The 17300-nt window shown below is 36.2% G+C and overlaps 1 protein-coding gene across 1 annotated transcript; it reads left to right on the top strand.

Moving 5' to 3' along the window:
• The first annotated feature begins 641 nt into the window (after positions 1-641).
• Positions 642-15901, top strand: LOC123562876 (mitotic spindle assembly checkpoint protein MAD2A-like). Its single transcript, XM_045355468.2, has 5 exons — positions 642-810; positions 4986-5132; positions 6475-6595; positions 8868-8971; positions 12354-15901. The coding sequence occupies exons 1-5, from the start codon at positions 741-743 to the stop codon at positions 12518-12520; spliced, it is 609 nt and encodes a 202-aa protein (XP_045211403.1). The 5' UTR covers positions 642-740; the 3' UTR covers positions 12521-15901.
• Positions 15902-17300: the final 1399 nt, after the last annotated feature.

The following is a 17300-nucleotide window of genomic DNA, read 5'->3' as shown; positions in this document are numbered from 1 at the left end:
TTGACCAAGGTTACCTGACCTCCATTAGAAATCTTAACTACTTAATCCCTCATTCCAGCACTCAATACCTTGCTAACTCTTATTTCCCTAGAACCATCCGTCTCTGGAACTCCCTCCTCACGTCAGTCAAAGCTAGCCCCCCCCCCCCACCCAGCCGCAGTATCTTTACACAGAGGCTGGCGTTGGTCACTATGTAATTCTTCCATTCTGTCCTATTTCAGCTGTAACATACTGTCCTTTTATCTTTTACTTTTAATACTGTAATATACTAAATTTCTCTAACAACTGTTTCTCTGACAGCGCCGACCAGTCATAATCGGAAAACGATTGTTGGTTGTACAGATGTAGATGTAGATAGACATAAGTAGAAGCGACAAGGAGTATAAATTCAGCAGGCTGTATTTAACGAACTGTAGTTTTCTAATATAAAAGTTAACACCCATTTCCCTTTTTGTTTTTGTATAGTAGCGATATAGTTCTTTACGTGAATACTGTATAAGTCTCTGAAAATCATATATGCTAGAAAATGTCGAAAAAACGTTATAAAAAGTAAGTGGATTTTATATGAAATAAAGAACAACCAGATTTAGTGGTGTTTAGCCTTTAGAAGTTCACTACCTACAAAATGTTGTGGATAATATGACAGTGTTTTTTAACACCGCACCGGCCGGCTTGATTTCTGCGGGAAATTGGAACGAAAAAATAAACATTTTTAGGGTATTTCGGCATAAAAAGTTGTGATGGCAGCTACAGCAACAAAGAATGCAATCACTCTGAAGGGCTCGACTGAAACAGTTGCAGAATTTTTTGGTGATTTTCGTTATTTGTTTATTCGTTGAGAAATTATATTCCGCAAAATGAGGTTAGATATTGCAAATTATTTGGAAGGCCACAGGCACAAGTTACGTATACTAAAGTAAACCCTGGGAGAGAAAATACCACTGTCTTTTCTGAGGCTCGAACCCTGGACCCCGTGATCTGTAGGCAGACACTAAAGGGTTAACCCAACACAAGTCTGTTAGTGGTCTTTAGTGCCTCCTTAGTGGTGTTCTCGACATACATGTGTTCTCGAGCTATTATGGAAATAGCTTGTATATTTTTGCATGCAACATAATCCTCAGAGGTTAATACACACAAATGTAAACATTGTGTCTGCTGTTTTAAAAATGAAAAAAATAATTAAGCAGGCTTCTCGGAAACGGCGAAATTGGCGTCCCTGTAAGCATAATTGGTCCCGGTATATGCGTGTTTATTGCAGCTTGGGAGTCCCTGGACGCATGTTTCTGCAGTGAGACCCAATGAAAATTGATTACGTTAACCTGTGAATACACAAGATTTAACTCGAGAGCAAAACATGTGGGCGGAGTTACTCGCTTGTCACCGATAGCGGCGTATAGCCAATCAGCGTTGCCCGTTTCCACTACATCGCGAGACAGGCGGCATATGTATGACAGAGCTCCAGATAAGCTTTTGATGCAATTGGGTATTTACCCATCACTTTTTATCTGAATTGGGTATTGGAAATCTGAATTGGGTAAAGGCTTTTCAGAAGTAATTGGGTATTTGCTAAAATCAGTTGGCTATTTCACCAATCTGGCACAAATAATTGAGTATCCAGCATGCCCATTCACGCACTGCGGTACATGAATCACGCACAAAATATCAAATGCACGCAGAAAAATCACTTGTTGGGGGTACATGCACGCAGAGATTCGGAACTCCAGTTCAGCTGCCATATCGCTGTTTATTTCATCGAGCACTTGACAGTTGCTTGTATGGTCTAAAACGCAGATCCGGTCCACGAACATTATAATTTCGTTTCCATCACTGAATTCTCGGCGTAATTGTCAGCTGCATAGAGGGGTTTGGTAAATGTTTTAGTCGGACGTCACACGGGTCGTGTGCAAAAATTTGAAAAAAGAATGGATACGAAACGCAAAACGGTTTTTCAGTTTTAATAAACTCAGCAAAAGGTTAACAGTATTTTATTTTTCGATATTTAACTGCAATTTTGATACACATTGCATATCTGTAATAGTTTGGGAATTTATTATTTATCAACAATTTTTACCAGTCTTCAGTTGACTGTATGTTATTTCGGACGAATCATGTTCCGTTCACGAAATTGGGAATACATGAACCTTGCTGAAAACATATTTATATTTAGTATAATACAGAGCTCCAGATAAGCTGCGTATTTGCGTATTTACGCAATTAAAATTGCAGAAAACCCAATTGAATTCATACAGTGTGCGTACTGAAACGCAGTTAAAATTCCTAATACCCAATTCGTAAAAAATAGCTTGCGTATCGCATTTTCATTATAACTAGAACGGGTACGAGACTTTAACGCTAGATTTGACTGACTGGTTATACGTAACTGCAGAACAGGTTGCAATTTATCGGAAAAATAACAGGACCACTCAGTCGGCTGATCGGTGTTATTTGGACGCTTTGTAAACAATTTTACGCCGATAAAATGTAAAGAGGTTGCAGGAAAAAACATTGTTGCAGCACAAACAAACAAATTAGTGGGATATTTTGCTGTTCAACAATGACAGTTCTGTTTGTGACGATGTAGTGTCACCAATACTGGATGACATCTTTTGGGAGAATGCATATTGCGGTGACCACATCGTTCGGGATATTGTGGATGAACTGATCTCAGACTGCATTAAAAGTGAAAAAGAAAACAACAGTATGAAACATTCATTACAATTTTAAATACATTTTTGTATTAAACATTGAAGGGCGCCATTAAAATACTTAGTCAGTCCTGTTTAATGATATATACCATGTATACTATATGCAAAAAAATACTCAATTGTTAGTGCGAGATTGGTAAAATATCCAATTGGTTTTAGCAAATACCCAGTTACTTCTGAAAAGGCTGGGTAATGATATTATTTTTACCCAATTCAAATTTCCAATACCCAATTCAGACAAAAAGTGATGGGTAAATACCCAATTGCACCAAAAGCTTATCTGGAGCTCTGATAATATAGGGAGGGGTCTTTTGATTCAGAATTCCGTATCTTAACTTTGGAAAAACATTTTACATTTGAATTTTTCCTAAAATTATCTCATCTGTTATACCCCATCCACGAGAGTTCTGCATGAAAAAAGCAAACAAAAAAAAAAACATGTAATATACAAATTTCAGTAGTTAATTTAAATAGAAAATTTTCAGATCTGCCATGTAGTGTACCCCCAAATTTTGAAGTGTACCCCTATTTTGCAAAAGCAGGGGGTACATGTACCCTCAACTTTGAAAATGAGTGGGCATGCTGTATCATATAGCTATTACTTAAAGGCATATAGCTCTGTAAATCATTTTTTCTCTTCTAGGTCAATTACCAACCTCACTGGGTCAAGTCCCATAACTGACATGTATTTTGGGCAAATTATGCATCCTTTTGGACTAAGAAAATCCTGGTTCAAGTTTTGCATGCAAGTTACTATCTCCAAATCAAATGCAGATATTGAATTGAAATTTAACTTAAAAACTGTATCTTCAGGGTTATAAAACTAGGTTATAGCATCAAGTTCCATAACTCATACATGCATTTTGGCCAAATTATGTCCCATGTGAACATAAAACTTCTGGTTAAAGTTTTGCAAGCAAGTTACTAGTCTAAATAATGAGACCTTGGGCAGACTGATTTTACATTTTGATATTTTACGTTGTCTACCTAGAGGTCTCAACCAGAAACAATCAAAACTGTGGTGGAAACTGTGGTCAACTGAAATTACGGTTTATCAGTAGTCATGATTTTTCTTTAGCCCTAACTGCTTACTTGTTGTTTTAAATCATAAATAGTAAATAAAAAACATAAGAACAGGACATATTTATCAAGAATTTCTGTTGTAAAAAATTTAAACCTTAACGTTTCAGTCGTCTTCATGTAATGGCGGTCGGAGGTGTGACCAATGAAAAGGCTTTGTGTAGTAATGTGTTTACCGGTGATAGGCCATTTTCCAATATGTAGTACACTCGTGTTAAACCTTGGCATTTTTTTAACTGCCATAGTTTGAATTTTTCTCAAGAAATCTCGGTAATATATACATCATTGAAAAGGAAAAATTACAGGCTTTCTGTGTATGTATTTGTTTTTTTTATCCGTTGCATTATTATAACATAATTCCCGCCCAACGGATTCCATTGGGTGTTACTTACGCAAAGAAGAGGACAGTGCTACCACATTCTTTACCTTTTCTGGTTTGTACTCGGAGGCGGATATCGACAAGTCAAAATAATATAACGATATTCAACTCCAAAGTACAATTATTTGGACTAGCAAGTTATTATCTCCAAAACTAATGCAGATACTGGATTGAAACTCTATAGATATTCTAACATTAAGGGTAATATTCCTGCTTCTGGGACAATAATTCGAATAGTCGAGCATTTGCTGTCTTACAGACAGCTCTTGTTTGACATAGAAATTGGTTAAGTTTCGCATACAGTTCCATATTTTGTCTAAACTGTTTGATATATGGCTTTGAAACTTTGAACACTTGCTTGCCATCATGGTCACACATTGCCATATAGTGCAAGACTTATTGAAAGCCACAAATACAGGTACATTGTTTGTCTTATCTATTTTTCTTCTTTTGTCTGAAAATCTTTGGTAATATTTTGACCCAATACTTCCATCAATACTTAGAACAGTTGAGTGCGCTGTCAACGGATAGCTCTTGTTTAACAGAACCTGTTGTTGTGATGCAAAGTTTGAAAACCTGCTGGTTTTTGTGGAATTTTCATATTTCTTGTTTTCAAACTTGTATATTTTTTTCTGTATCTTTTCTTTTTAATGTCTTAAATTTCTTAATTGCCATAATCTGTGTCCATCAAACATCCTTGTAGGGCAGTCTATAGGCCACTTACACTTAGAAAATTGCTCTCAGATCATTAGGATTTTTATACTGCATTATAATATATACATTCTTCATAAAAAAATAATCCCCTATTTCATGTATTTCAGACTATGGTATAAACAGTATCCTGTATCAGCGAGGTATTTATCCACCAGAAACCTTCACCAGGGTACAGAAATATGGGCTTACCCTTCTAATCAGCACAGATGAGGCCATCAAAAAATACTTATCACAAGTTATCTCACAAATTAAAGGTACCATGTGAAGAAAGTATAAGGTTTTTATGCCAGTAAAGAGTGGCATACAATAGTAATCACACTGTTTCTTAGTCTGTCCAAAATACTTAGTGTCTCGTCTTTAACATTTAAGCAAACTGTGTACATTTTCTTTTGTGTGATGTATGGCAGTTTAGTTGATGCAACACCTAATTTTTGAAAGAGGGTCATGACCACTTTGTATTTGGCCTTTGGACTTATTTTCTGTTCAAGGGGGTCATTTTAAGCTTGACTCTTTTTCTCTTTGAGTGGGGCAGACATCTATTAGTTTAGTGTTGGGTATCTTTAAGATTAAGGTACTAGTAACTGGGGTCACATTTTGTAATCGTGCTGGTTAAAGTTTTTATGACAAGCTTCTCAGTTTCATACTACCTTCACTACTGCCCCAATAATCATCAAACATCACAGTAGGATTAATCTTAGTAAGGGGCAGAAACTTTTTGGTTTAGGGTCAGGTACCTAAAAGGTTAAGGTCACTGGGGTCAGATATTTTGTAAGAGTGTTGGTTAGATTTATTGCACTTATCCCTGTTTGAGATATAAGGTTTCTTAGTCCTGGTATCCATCACTTTCAGTTCTAACCATTGCCTCTACTTTCGGCTTCCCCCACCCTGTCAACAAGGAAAAAAGAAGTTTCCATAAATCACAACTTATATCTCATATTGTTTCTTAGATTCCATCATACACACCCACATGTTTTAGTTTTTAGCTTGATTATCATCATTTCTAATTTGTAATGATGCACGAACCAGTGCTTACTTACGGTTACTAGACTGGGAATGAAAATTTGCATGCCATCAGAATCATTAAGGGGGGCATTTGGAAATAGTGTGCTAAAATGCATAAAATGTGCATACAGAAAACCCATTGGGCAGAAAATTTCACTACAAGTGTGGCAGATTCCTCTGAACTGGGCTGGAAGCCACTGATAGCTGAAAAATGGGGTGTTGTCACCTGTCATTATTGTAAACTTTTAAACATGAATGCTGTAAGGATTAATGAAAAACATTTTTGAATGCATCTTCAGCTGTAAGAACAGTGTTATTTGTATAGCTTCAACATTAGTAGATATAGATTCTAATGTAACAGCATATGTATATGTTAAACAGAGAGTGTTTTTTTTGCTCTGTCTAGATTGTAACAGAAGCATGAAGTTTTCATAGTCATACTAGGCACAAGTTTTGTAAGATGCAATCAGATTTGATAGATACTAATTACAGATCATGTTAAAATGTACTTTGCTAACTTTGTACAAAGTATCATCTCTGAATTTGATCTTTTGTCAGCTAAGTTTAATATTTGCTTTATGTCATCTATTTTAGAATGGCTTCTCAATATGACTGTAAACAAGCTAGTGGTTGTTATAAAAAGTCTAAACACGAATGAAGTGTTGGAACGATGGCAGTTTGATGTGGAGTGTGATAAAACAGCCTTAACTGATAGGTCAGTCAAGATTTTAAAAAATCTTATATACAGCCAGAAAACATAATTATGGATTTTTTTCTGAATCAGATCCATGCATCATTGAATTAAGTTATGGTATTGTGAAATAGGCATAAAATTTCATGGTTTTGACAAAAATGATATTTTATTTGGAACATAAAATGGTTAATTTCAAATATAATTTGAATGGATATTTTACTTTTTCACAGGGATTTGTCCTTATGAAATGAATTCCATGAAAATAAGCTCCCTTGAATATAATGTTTGCAATAAAGGACTTAATCCTTCACTTCAGCACCAAATTTTCATAAATGTAACACATGTTGATTTTTTGGCATATATTTGTTGACTTGTCAGAAAGTCTCCTAACTGGGAACACAAATTCATTTTCTTAGCTTGGCTATTCATAGAAAAGACAGCTTTTGCACTCACTCATTTGATGGTGACAGAATCCCAGTTTGGTTAAGCCTTTTAGCTGGACTATTCAAAGAATAGGTAGAGCTATTGGACTCTCTCGTGCGTCAGCGTCCCAATCTGGTTAAGTTTTTGTATATAAGCTGGTATCTCAGTAACCACTTGTGGGAATGGATTGAAACTTTACACTCTTATTCACTATGAGTATGATAAACTGACTTACATGGCGCAGGTTCCATAACTCTAGTTTGCTTTTTTTTATGCCCCTTTTTTGACTTAGAAATTTTTGGTATCTCAGTACCCACTAATGGGAAAGGATTGAAACTTCACACACTTGTTCACTGTCATGATATGACATGAAGTACAGAGGTTCAATAACTCTACTTTGCAGTTTTACAAAATTATGCTCCTTTTTTCGACTTTAATATTCATTCAATTGACAAGGCTGTTGAATAGTCTAGTGTTGCTGTCCTCTGACAGCTCTTGTTATGTTTATGTCTGTTTCATTGTTTTAATTTAAATGACAGCCGAGTATTGCTGTCCTCAGACAGCTCTTGTTATGTTTATGTCTGTTTCATTGTTTTAATTTAAATGACAGCCGAGTATTGCTGTCCTCAGACAGCTCTTGTTATGTTTATGTCTGTTTCATTGTTTTAATTTAAATGACAGCCGAGTATTGCTGTCATCAGACAGCTCTTGTTATGTTTATGTCTGTTTCATTGTTTTAATTTAAATGACAGCCGAGTATTGCTGTCATCAGACAGCTCTTGTTATGTTTATGTCTGTTTCATTGTTTTAATTTAAATGACAGCCGAGTATTGCTGTCATCAGACAGCTCTTGTTATGTTTATGTCTGTTTCATTGTTTTAATTTAAATGACAGCCGAGTATTGCTGTCCTCTGACAGCTCTTGTTATGTTTATGTCTGTTTCATTGTTTTAATTTAAATGACAGCCGAGTATTGCTGTCCTCTGACAGCTCTTGTTATGTTTATGTCTGTTTCATTGTTTTAATTTAAATGACAGCCGAGTATTGCTGTCCTCTGACAGCTCTTGTTATGTTTATGTCTGTTTCATTGTTTTAATTTAAATGACAGCCGAGTATTGCTGTCCTCTGACAGCTCTTGTTCATCTTCGAATCACTTTCCCCTCACTGATATGGATTCAGAACCTTGCTTTGGGTGTAGAACTCTACATGTGAGGAAGCCATCCAGGTGGCTTATGGAATTCCATTGTTTTGACTTGCACCTGAAAGAATGCCTAAAGAGGCTCCTAGGGACTACCTCCGCTATCAAAATCTGGAAAAATTAGCTGTGTCAGTGTGTGTCTAACCCCAGTTAAAAAAAAGAAATAAAGCAAATGATTATACTGGGACATTTTATAATTATGCTTAAGACATTGGGATTTCATTTCAGTAAAGTTCTGTATGCATGGCACAAAAAGTCAGTTTATGTTCCATCACAGTGAAATGCAGTGATTTCTTACTCAAGTCTGTCTCACCTAATTTTTAACCTCTGATGATTTACTTACATGATCTGTAAAATTTTCAAAAATGGCATCATTAATGCCAGAATGTTAATTTCTCTAGGCATTTTTAAATCTCTGTGTATTAAAACTTTCTCTGAGAGATGTATTAGAAATTTCAAATTTAGTTACATGCCCATGTAGTTCCCCTGATGTACCGGTAGGTGATTTCCATAAATTTATCATTTGACTGTAGTTTGTTGAGGCCATGTGAATGTTAATACCACAGTGCTATTTCAACTAAATATGCATGGAATTAATTTAAAATCTCCCTGTTACACTTCATTAGTTTAACCTAATGCTTAAGCACTCGTGTTTAAATTCTTTTGATTTCAGCAAACCTCGTGAGAAGTCAGAGAAGGAAGTGAATGGAGAAATACGAGCTGTTATACGACAGATCACTGCTTCTGTAACATTCCTGCCACTTATAGAGGAACCTTGTATGTCTTTACCGCTTTTAAGTTTTCAATAATTTGTATCAATTTTTGATCCCCATCCAAAGGCAGAGGGAATATGGTTTTGTCAGTCCATCCATTTTTCCGTCTAACTTTCCATCTGTACGCCCAGAATCATGTCAGACAATAGTTATATATCACATATATAGTGTTTTTATTCCATTTTCTGGGGCCTCCGTGGCCGAGTGGTTAGAGTCGTTGACTTCAAACCATTTGCCCCTCATCGATGTGGGTTCGAAACCTCATTTGGGGCGTAGAATTCTTCACGTGAGGAAGCCACCCAGCTGGCTTACGGAATGTTGGTGGTTCTACCCAGGTGCCCGCTCGTGATGAAATTATGCACGGAGGGGCACCTGGGGTCTTCCTCCACCATTAAAAAGCTGGAAAGTCGCCATATGACCTAAAATTGTGTCGGTGCGACGTTAAACCCAACAAAATAAATAAATAAATATTCCATTTTCTACTTGTCTGGAGTCATATCTCAGAGTTGGTTTGCAGGATCTCAATAAAACGTGGTAGGAATATTAACTGCTAATAGGAAAATGTGGCCTTGCAAGTTTCAGTCAGATATATATCACATAAATAGTGTTTTATTTTATTTTCTGTCTGTCCGGACTCATATTTTAGACATGTTTTGAAGAATATCAATAAAGCATGATAGAGGTCAACTGCTATATGGAAATTTGACCCTGCATGTTTAAGTCAGATTGCTTGTAGAAGACAAGATTTATGGCCCTTTGTACTTATTAACATATTACATAAATAGTTATTAGCTCGAATATGGAGAACTATCCTACTTGACCTGGTGTAGGCGTCCTTCCACATCCACACCTTGTTTACAGTTTTGATGCAATTTATCTTTATCTCTGTAATAAATGATGGATTTGCTTCAAACTTACAATAGTTATTTGTCATCATCACCCACATCATATTGCATAAGGTTCATAACTCTTGTACCAGTATTTTATGAAATATCCCCCCTTTTTACTTAGAATTTCAGGTTAAAATTTTGGTGCACTTTCGCTCTATCTCAGTTATTACTGTATGGATTTGTTTCAAACTGAAAATAGTTGTCCCACATCATCACCCACATGATATGACACAAGGGCTATAACTCCTGTACCCACTGTTTTGAGAGTTGTGCCCCTTTTTACATTGAATTTCTGGTTAATTTTGATACACTTGCCCTACAGCTTTATTTTTTAATGGATTTGATTCAAACTTAATTTCATCGTGTACTTTTATCAAAAGTATGTAACCTATTTCAGTATTTGAGTAAGGAGTGAGGTATTTGGACCAAACTGACATCCATTTTGAAAATACTAGTCCTTTTTTGCAGACAGGGAATGCTTTTTCCTCAATCTTTATCCCATTCAAAAAGGGGATACCAGTTCACTGAATTTGCTTGCAATAAGCTATTTTGCTATATGTGATTGAATATATCTGCTGCATGAAACATCAGATTCTTCTCATTTTTAGCTCACCTGTCACAAAGTGACAAGGTGAGCTTTTGTGATCGCGCAGCGTCCGTCGTCCGTCCGTCCGTGCGTGCGTCCGTGCGTAAACTTTTGCTTGTGACCACTCTAGAGGTCACATTTTTCATGGGGTCTTTATGAAAATTGGTCAGAATGCTTATCTTGATGATATCTAGGTCAAGTTCGAAACTGGGTCACATGCGGTCCAAAACTAGGTCAGTATTTCTAAAAATAGAAAAACCTTGTGACCTCTCTAGAGGCCATATTTTTCACAAGATCTTCATGAAAATTGGTCAGAATGTTCACCTTGATGATATCTAGGTCAAGTTTGAAACTGGGTCACGTGGGTTCAAAAACTAGGTCAGTAGGTCTAAAAATAGAAAAACCTTGTGACCTCTCTAGAGGCCATATTTTTCATGAGATCTTCATGAATATTGGTCAGAATGTTCACCTTGATGATATCTAGGTCAGATTCGAAACTGGGTCACATGGGGTCAAAAACTAGGTCAGTAGGTCTAAAAATAGAAAAACCTTGTGACATCTCTAGAGGTCATATTTCTCAATGGATCTTCATGAAAGTTGGTCAGAATGTTCACCTTGATGATATCTAGGTCAAGTTCGAAACTGGGTCACGTGGGGTTAAAAACTAGGTCAGTAGTTCTAAAAATAGAAAAACCTTGTGACCTCTCTAGAGGCCATATTTTTCATGAGATCTTCATGAATATTGGTCAGAATGTTCACCTTGACGATATCTAGGTCAAGTTCGAAACTGGGTCACGTGGGGTCAAAAACTAGGTCAGTAGGTCTAAAAATAGAAAAACCTTGTGACCGCTCTAGAGGCCATATTTCTCAATGGATCTTCATGAAAATTGGTCAGAATGTTTACCTTGATGATATCTAGGTCAAGTTCGAAACTGGGTCACGTGCGGTCAAAAACTAGGTCAGTAGGTCTAAAAATAGAAAAACCTTGTGACCTCTCTAGAGGCCATATTTCTCAATGGAACTTCATGAAAATTGGTCAGAATGTTTACCTTGATGATATCTAGGTCAGATTCGAAACTGGGTCAAGTGCGGTCAAAAACTAGGTCAGTAGGTCTAAAAATAGAAAAACCTTGTGACCTCTCTAGAGGCCATATTTTTCATGAGATCTTCATGAATATTGGTCAGAATGTTCGCCTTGATGATATCTAGGTCAAGTTCGAAACTGGGTCACGTGGGATCAAAAACTAGGTCAGTAGGTCGAAAAATAGAAAAACCTTGTGACCTCTCTAGAGGCCATATTTTTCATGAGATCTTCATGACAATTGGTGAGAATGTTCACCTTGATGATATCTAGGTCATGTTTAAAAGTGGGTCACGTGCCTTCAAAAACTAGGTCATTAGGTCAAATAATAGAAAAACCTTGTGACCTCTCTAGAGGCCATATTTTTCAATGGATCTTCATGAAAATTGGTCAGAATTTTTTATCTTGATGATATCTAGGTCACATGTGCTCAAAAACTAGGTCACTGTGTCAAATAATAGAAATAACGACGTCATACTCAGTTCAACACTGGGTCATGTGGGGATAGGTGAGCGATTCAGGACCATCATGGTCCTCTTGTTAATAAATGGAAGACTTCCTCATACTTTGACTAATATTAAATTTATATGGCTTTTAAATTGGGTCTTAAAAATCCTCTGTGTTTCAGGCGTTTTTTTCTTCTTTTTAAAAAGCTGAATGTCCCCTTGAACCAGCGTTAATATGTAGTTAGATAGTAGTTTAAGCATCTTCAGTATGCACATGTAGTAATTCTGGTTTGAAGATTTATGAAACCATTGAAATAAATGATTATAAGGCGTAAATATTTACTGAAAAATGGTCAGTTACAAACATTTCATGTGTATTGCAGGTAGTTTTGACCTACTTGTGTATACAGACAAGGATCTGGAAGTTCCCGATTCCTGGGGCGAGTCTGGACCACAGTTTGTTACTGATTCTGAAGAAGTACGCTTACGCTCATTCACAACAACAATACACAAAGTAGATACAATGGTAGCTTACAAGAAAACTCAATGATTGTGTATGGCTGTGAAATATGTGTATATTGTGCAATTTCCTGTAAATGAGACAGAAAATCTACTGGAAATCATTGATTGATCAAGCATTAAGTATTTTGGAAAATGCAGAAGATACGCTCAACCTGAATAATGCTGAGCATAGACGAAGCAAGGGATGGAACATATTTTGATAAAGAATTATGTTGCATGGAGTTTGTTTGCATTAATTACAAAGATTAACAAAGAAATAATTTGGAAGATGTCAAATCAGCACTCCTTTGGTGCTGTCAGTAGCGGCCAGTTTAGCTCTTAAATAGAAAAAGGGAGTAGAAGGGCATTAAGTGTGCATCATGATAAATGATGAAAGTGACTTGCAGTTTTGACGTTATAGTTTCTTCTAGTAATAATGAAGGAAACATGTATCTCAGTACTATTTTCTGTAGTCTTGAATTTAAGCTTGTATCACAGCATTATGAATGTAAATATGCTAGCTTCCTTGTATCTTGTTTATGATGCAATGTCAGATGTCCTCAGTTTTCGAAGGTTTTTTTTTCACAGGCTTGTTAAGTTGGGGAAAATAATAGCTTGGTATTTGTGAAATGGGGTAACATTAACACTGATGGAAAGTCGGGTTTAGGGGAAAACAGGAACTTTTTGTGCTAAGATGGACATTCAGATAATATGGTGCAATCATTCACCATACAAGACAAAAATGTCAAGCCCCCTGTTATAAACCCTACCAAAAAGTCCAAGGAAAATACTATTCTTAGATCAATTATCTTTTTCTGTATTAAAAATTGATATGAAATGAAATTATAATTGATGACTTTCGATAGACATCACTTTGATTTTTTTTCAACTAAGTTGTGTTTAAGAGTGACTTAATCTGTTAGTGACCTTCATCTTGTCAGAAGGAGTAATGGTACTTGGATTAGTCATCATAATCCTCTTATTTTCTCATATTTATCTCTTTGAAAAACAAATACTGTTCTCAGTATGAAGAATAATATATTGTAAGGCTCAATGTAGTTAGCTGATTTTTTGGTTGGTACAAATGTTTCTAGGAAAAAATATTTCAATTTATGTCATGGCATAATGATGGTTTTATTTTCAACAGCCAGAATATAGATGTTTAACTAACTGTAAACTCTGGAGAGCTACTACTCTATTACTGTTATTGTTCTGTACCATCTACATACAGTTTGCTTTGATAGGAAAATGCTGTACATTGCTTGTCTGTTGGACATTAACATGTATATTTCAGTTGAATGGTGATGTGCTATTTGGCTATTTATGTGAGTTTTAGCTTGACTATACGGAGATATATTTGGAGAGTTATCCTACTTACCTGCATCGGCGTCAACACCTTGGTTACAGGGCTTTTCATTGGGCAATTGGGAAGAGACCTTGGCCTTTCAAATTTGGAAATTCATGGGCGATGACTGCCTTCTTTGAGAAAAACTCATTTTATTGAAGAAATGGGTTGTGTATTAATTGTTAAAAGTATTTTCAACTAAGTAATTAGTACATTATTTTTGAGACATTTACAACTGCATTTGAGCCATGCCATGAGAAAACCAACATAGTGGGTTTGCGAACAGCATGGATCCAGACCAGCCTGCGCATCCGCGCAGTCTGGTCAGGATCCATGCTGTTAGCTAACAGTTTCTCCAATTCCAATAGGCTTTGAAAGCGAACAGCATGGATCCTGACCAGACTGCGTGGATGCGCAGGCTGGTCTGGATCCATGCTGGTCGCAAACCCACTATGTTGGTTTTCTCATGGCACGGCTCATTTACATTTTCATGCCACAGTTATTTTGTTCATCTTTGAACTTGTCAACAAACAATTTTCAGCCACGAGCATATTAAGTTTCTTTTCACTGCATTAAAACAATGGTTTCTTTGTATTTTCTTTTAATAGAGGCAAACATTTAAAATTTAGTGACATTTTAAAGTAAATTCATCCAAGAAAATTTAAGTAACTTCTTAATATCTAAATAAAAATTGTGAAAACAAAATTAAAGTGATCCCCCATAAAAGCTAGACTAAAAAGAGACTAAAACCTAGACCAGACAACATAGTGGATTAGACTGGTATACATAACTCATGCTACATTGCACTGTTATGCTACTGATGTCAAGGAAAAGTGATACCAGACGATTTTTTTCCACCAGAAAAGTTAAAATGTAAACAAAACTTAATGTTTTGGGAAATACTACCTAGCTGTTTTGGAAGTTCCTCTTCCACAATTTGCATACTATTCAAAACCCTAATTTTTGCATATTTAGTACTTTATAATTGAAGTGTAAAGTAGTTGCATCTATGAATATTTTATTTTGAACAACGTCTCGGATCTGATGTAAAAGAAATCAGAAGTAAATACTGTACTTAAAGTTTATGAAATTTAAATAGTTCACATGACTTAAAATGACACTTGAATACACAAATAGTAAAATACACACCAGGGCATTTCAGCATATGAGCCGTGCCATGGGAAAACCAACATAGTGGGTGTGTGACCAGCATGGATCCAGACCAGCCTGCCCATCCGCGCAGTCTGGTCAGGCTCCATGCTGTTCGCTTTTAAAGCCTATTGGAATTGGAGAAACTGTTAGCGAACAGCATGGATCCTGACCAGACTGCGCAGATGCGCAGGCTGGTCTGGATCCATGCTGGTCGCAAAGCCACTATGTTGGTTTTCTCATGCCGCGGCTCAGTTATGTATATGCTACGTAAACACTGGAGTCTAGGTGATTGGAACTTGGATTATAACTTATTTACGGTACTCTTATAGTGGTTGACATTTATGGTGCATACATTAACTGCCCCGGGGAAACGACCAGACAGATGGCACTGATGTTGAACAGGCAAGTTATCAGAATGGTAGACATGCAAACATTTTCTCATGGGTGAATATTTCTTCTAAATAAATAAACTTTAGTCTCAGAAAATTTGATGTATTTTGTATTGCTAACATTCAGCCCTGTAAAAAATGAGTATATAAAATGCATATAATGAAAGCAGAGTAGAATATTGTATGTTACAATTATTGGGTGAAATAGAACATCTATACTTTATCTACGATTCATGTATAGGCTGTTAAATTGCTGGGGATTGTGTTAGAATCTGGCATAAATTACTTCCAACATCATCATCCACATTGATATGCTATCCAGTGAAAGTACTCTCTTTCTCAGATATGCTCTATTTCACTATCCAGCACGGAAATAGCTGAGTGCACTGTCTTCTGTGACAGCTCTTGTTGATGGCCCAAACACATACTTTAATCATCAGAAATTGGAGGGGTTTTTGAAAAGTGTGTTTGAATTGTTTAATATTTGTATTTTTGTCTTGCTTGTGATAAAGCTATCATTTATATTGAATAAATTCATATTTATCAGAAACTGTTCCATTTTTATTCTATTTTTGATATCTTTGTAAGTCTTTTCCTATATTTTATACCTCCTTACAGGGCTCTCGCTAGTTGGCGACTTGGGCAAAATCATCGTTTTCGAACTTAAAACTTCACTCAAATCTAACCGCGAAGCGAAATTCAGGTCACCTGATTTTTTTTATCCACACGTGCTATTTAAGACTAATCAGACTGTTGGTAATTTGTGTTACAGAAAAATGTTATGTAATGCATCCATCTGTTAACATTTTTGTTTCCTGACTCACAAGTCAGAAATTATTTTACATGCGGCTTTCGACTTTACATATTAATGTTTTAAGAGTCAGTGGCCTGAAGGTCCAGGTCATTGAAGCCTGGCTTTACTTTCATTATTTTCTGGCCAAAATTTAGGGAGGAGAAATAGTCTGTATGTCATAAATCTTGCCCACACAAATATTTTAGGGGAGACATACGAGGTCCACTTGTCTGTCCACCACAAATCATGTCCGCTGTATCTTTTTGACCACTAAATAACTTTCCACAATTTGTTAGTGACAATTTGCAGAACACAGTTTTCAGTAATGTTGATGGAAGGTTGATGTCACATCAGATAAAAAAACAAGTAGGGATAATTTTGCTCCCCTTTGTACCTCTTTCACCCAAAGGATATTCAAATTACTTAACATAAATGTTAACCATTATGAGATGACATTCACCACCACACTTTCAGTCATCAGTTCAAGGTCAAGGTTGGATGGCGAGATAAAAAGTCAAATGAAAAATAAAAAGTCAGACATTTTATTCTGGTCTGTATTATCTCTCCAATCCCCTGGAAAAATTATTTTCAAACAGCTTTCCACAAATGTTAACAATAATGAACAACTAATGAACATGCAATATTAAACATTTGTCATGTTTTGATTAAAAGTCGTAGTTCTATGTGAGATCAAAGGTTAGATAGGCTTATTTTGTATTAATTTTGTATTTATAATCTGACTTGTCTGTTTTCCAACACAAGATAATGTATTTATGCACATTTCTATTTAATGAACTCTTGTGGTAAGACTTGAACTGCTATTTCATATCCTGTCCATAACAGTCATTCAAGGGATTTTAATATTACTTGGCACAAATGTTTCCCATGATGAGACTTTGTCATGCGCAAAACGCAGACCCCTAGCTCCAAGGTCACAGTCTGAGGTCAAAGGTCATCATGGCTTTTTCCCTGTCTGGTCTGTATCTCAATAGTACATGAAGGGATTTTGATATAACTTGCCATAATAAGGTGATATGTCATGCTCGACTATCAGACCCCTAGCTTAAAGGTCAAGATCACACTTGGCCGTCAAATGTTATCATGGCATGAGCAGGGTCTGGTTCAGAACTCTCTCATCCATCAAGGGACT

Source organism: Mercenaria mercenaria, chromosome 2 (genome assembly GCF_021730395.1).
Source record: "Mercenaria mercenaria strain notata chromosome 2, MADL_Memer_1, whole genome shotgun sequence".
Classification (NCBI taxonomy): Eukaryota; Metazoa; Mollusca; class Bivalvia; order Venerida; family Veneridae; genus Mercenaria; species Mercenaria mercenaria.
The sequence above is the reverse complement of the archived record's forward strand: the minus strand, read 5'-3'. Positions and strand labels throughout refer to the sequence as shown.

What these genes read in the sequence shown, in the direction of transcription:
- LOC123562876 (XM_045355468.2), top strand. Translation starts at nt 741, where the DNA reads ATGGCAGCTACAGCAACAAAGAATGCAATCACTCTGAAGGGCTCGACT. An exon ending in AACAGTTGCAGAATTTTTTG is followed by an intron (nt 811 to 4,985) that starts GTGATTTTCGTT and finishes CATGTATTTCAG; the next exon opens with ACTATGGTATAAACAGTATC. An exon ending in AGTTATCTCACAAATTAAAG is followed by an intron (nt 5,133 to 6,474) that starts GTACCATGTGAA and finishes CATCTATTTTAG; the next exon opens with AATGGCTTCTCAATATGACT.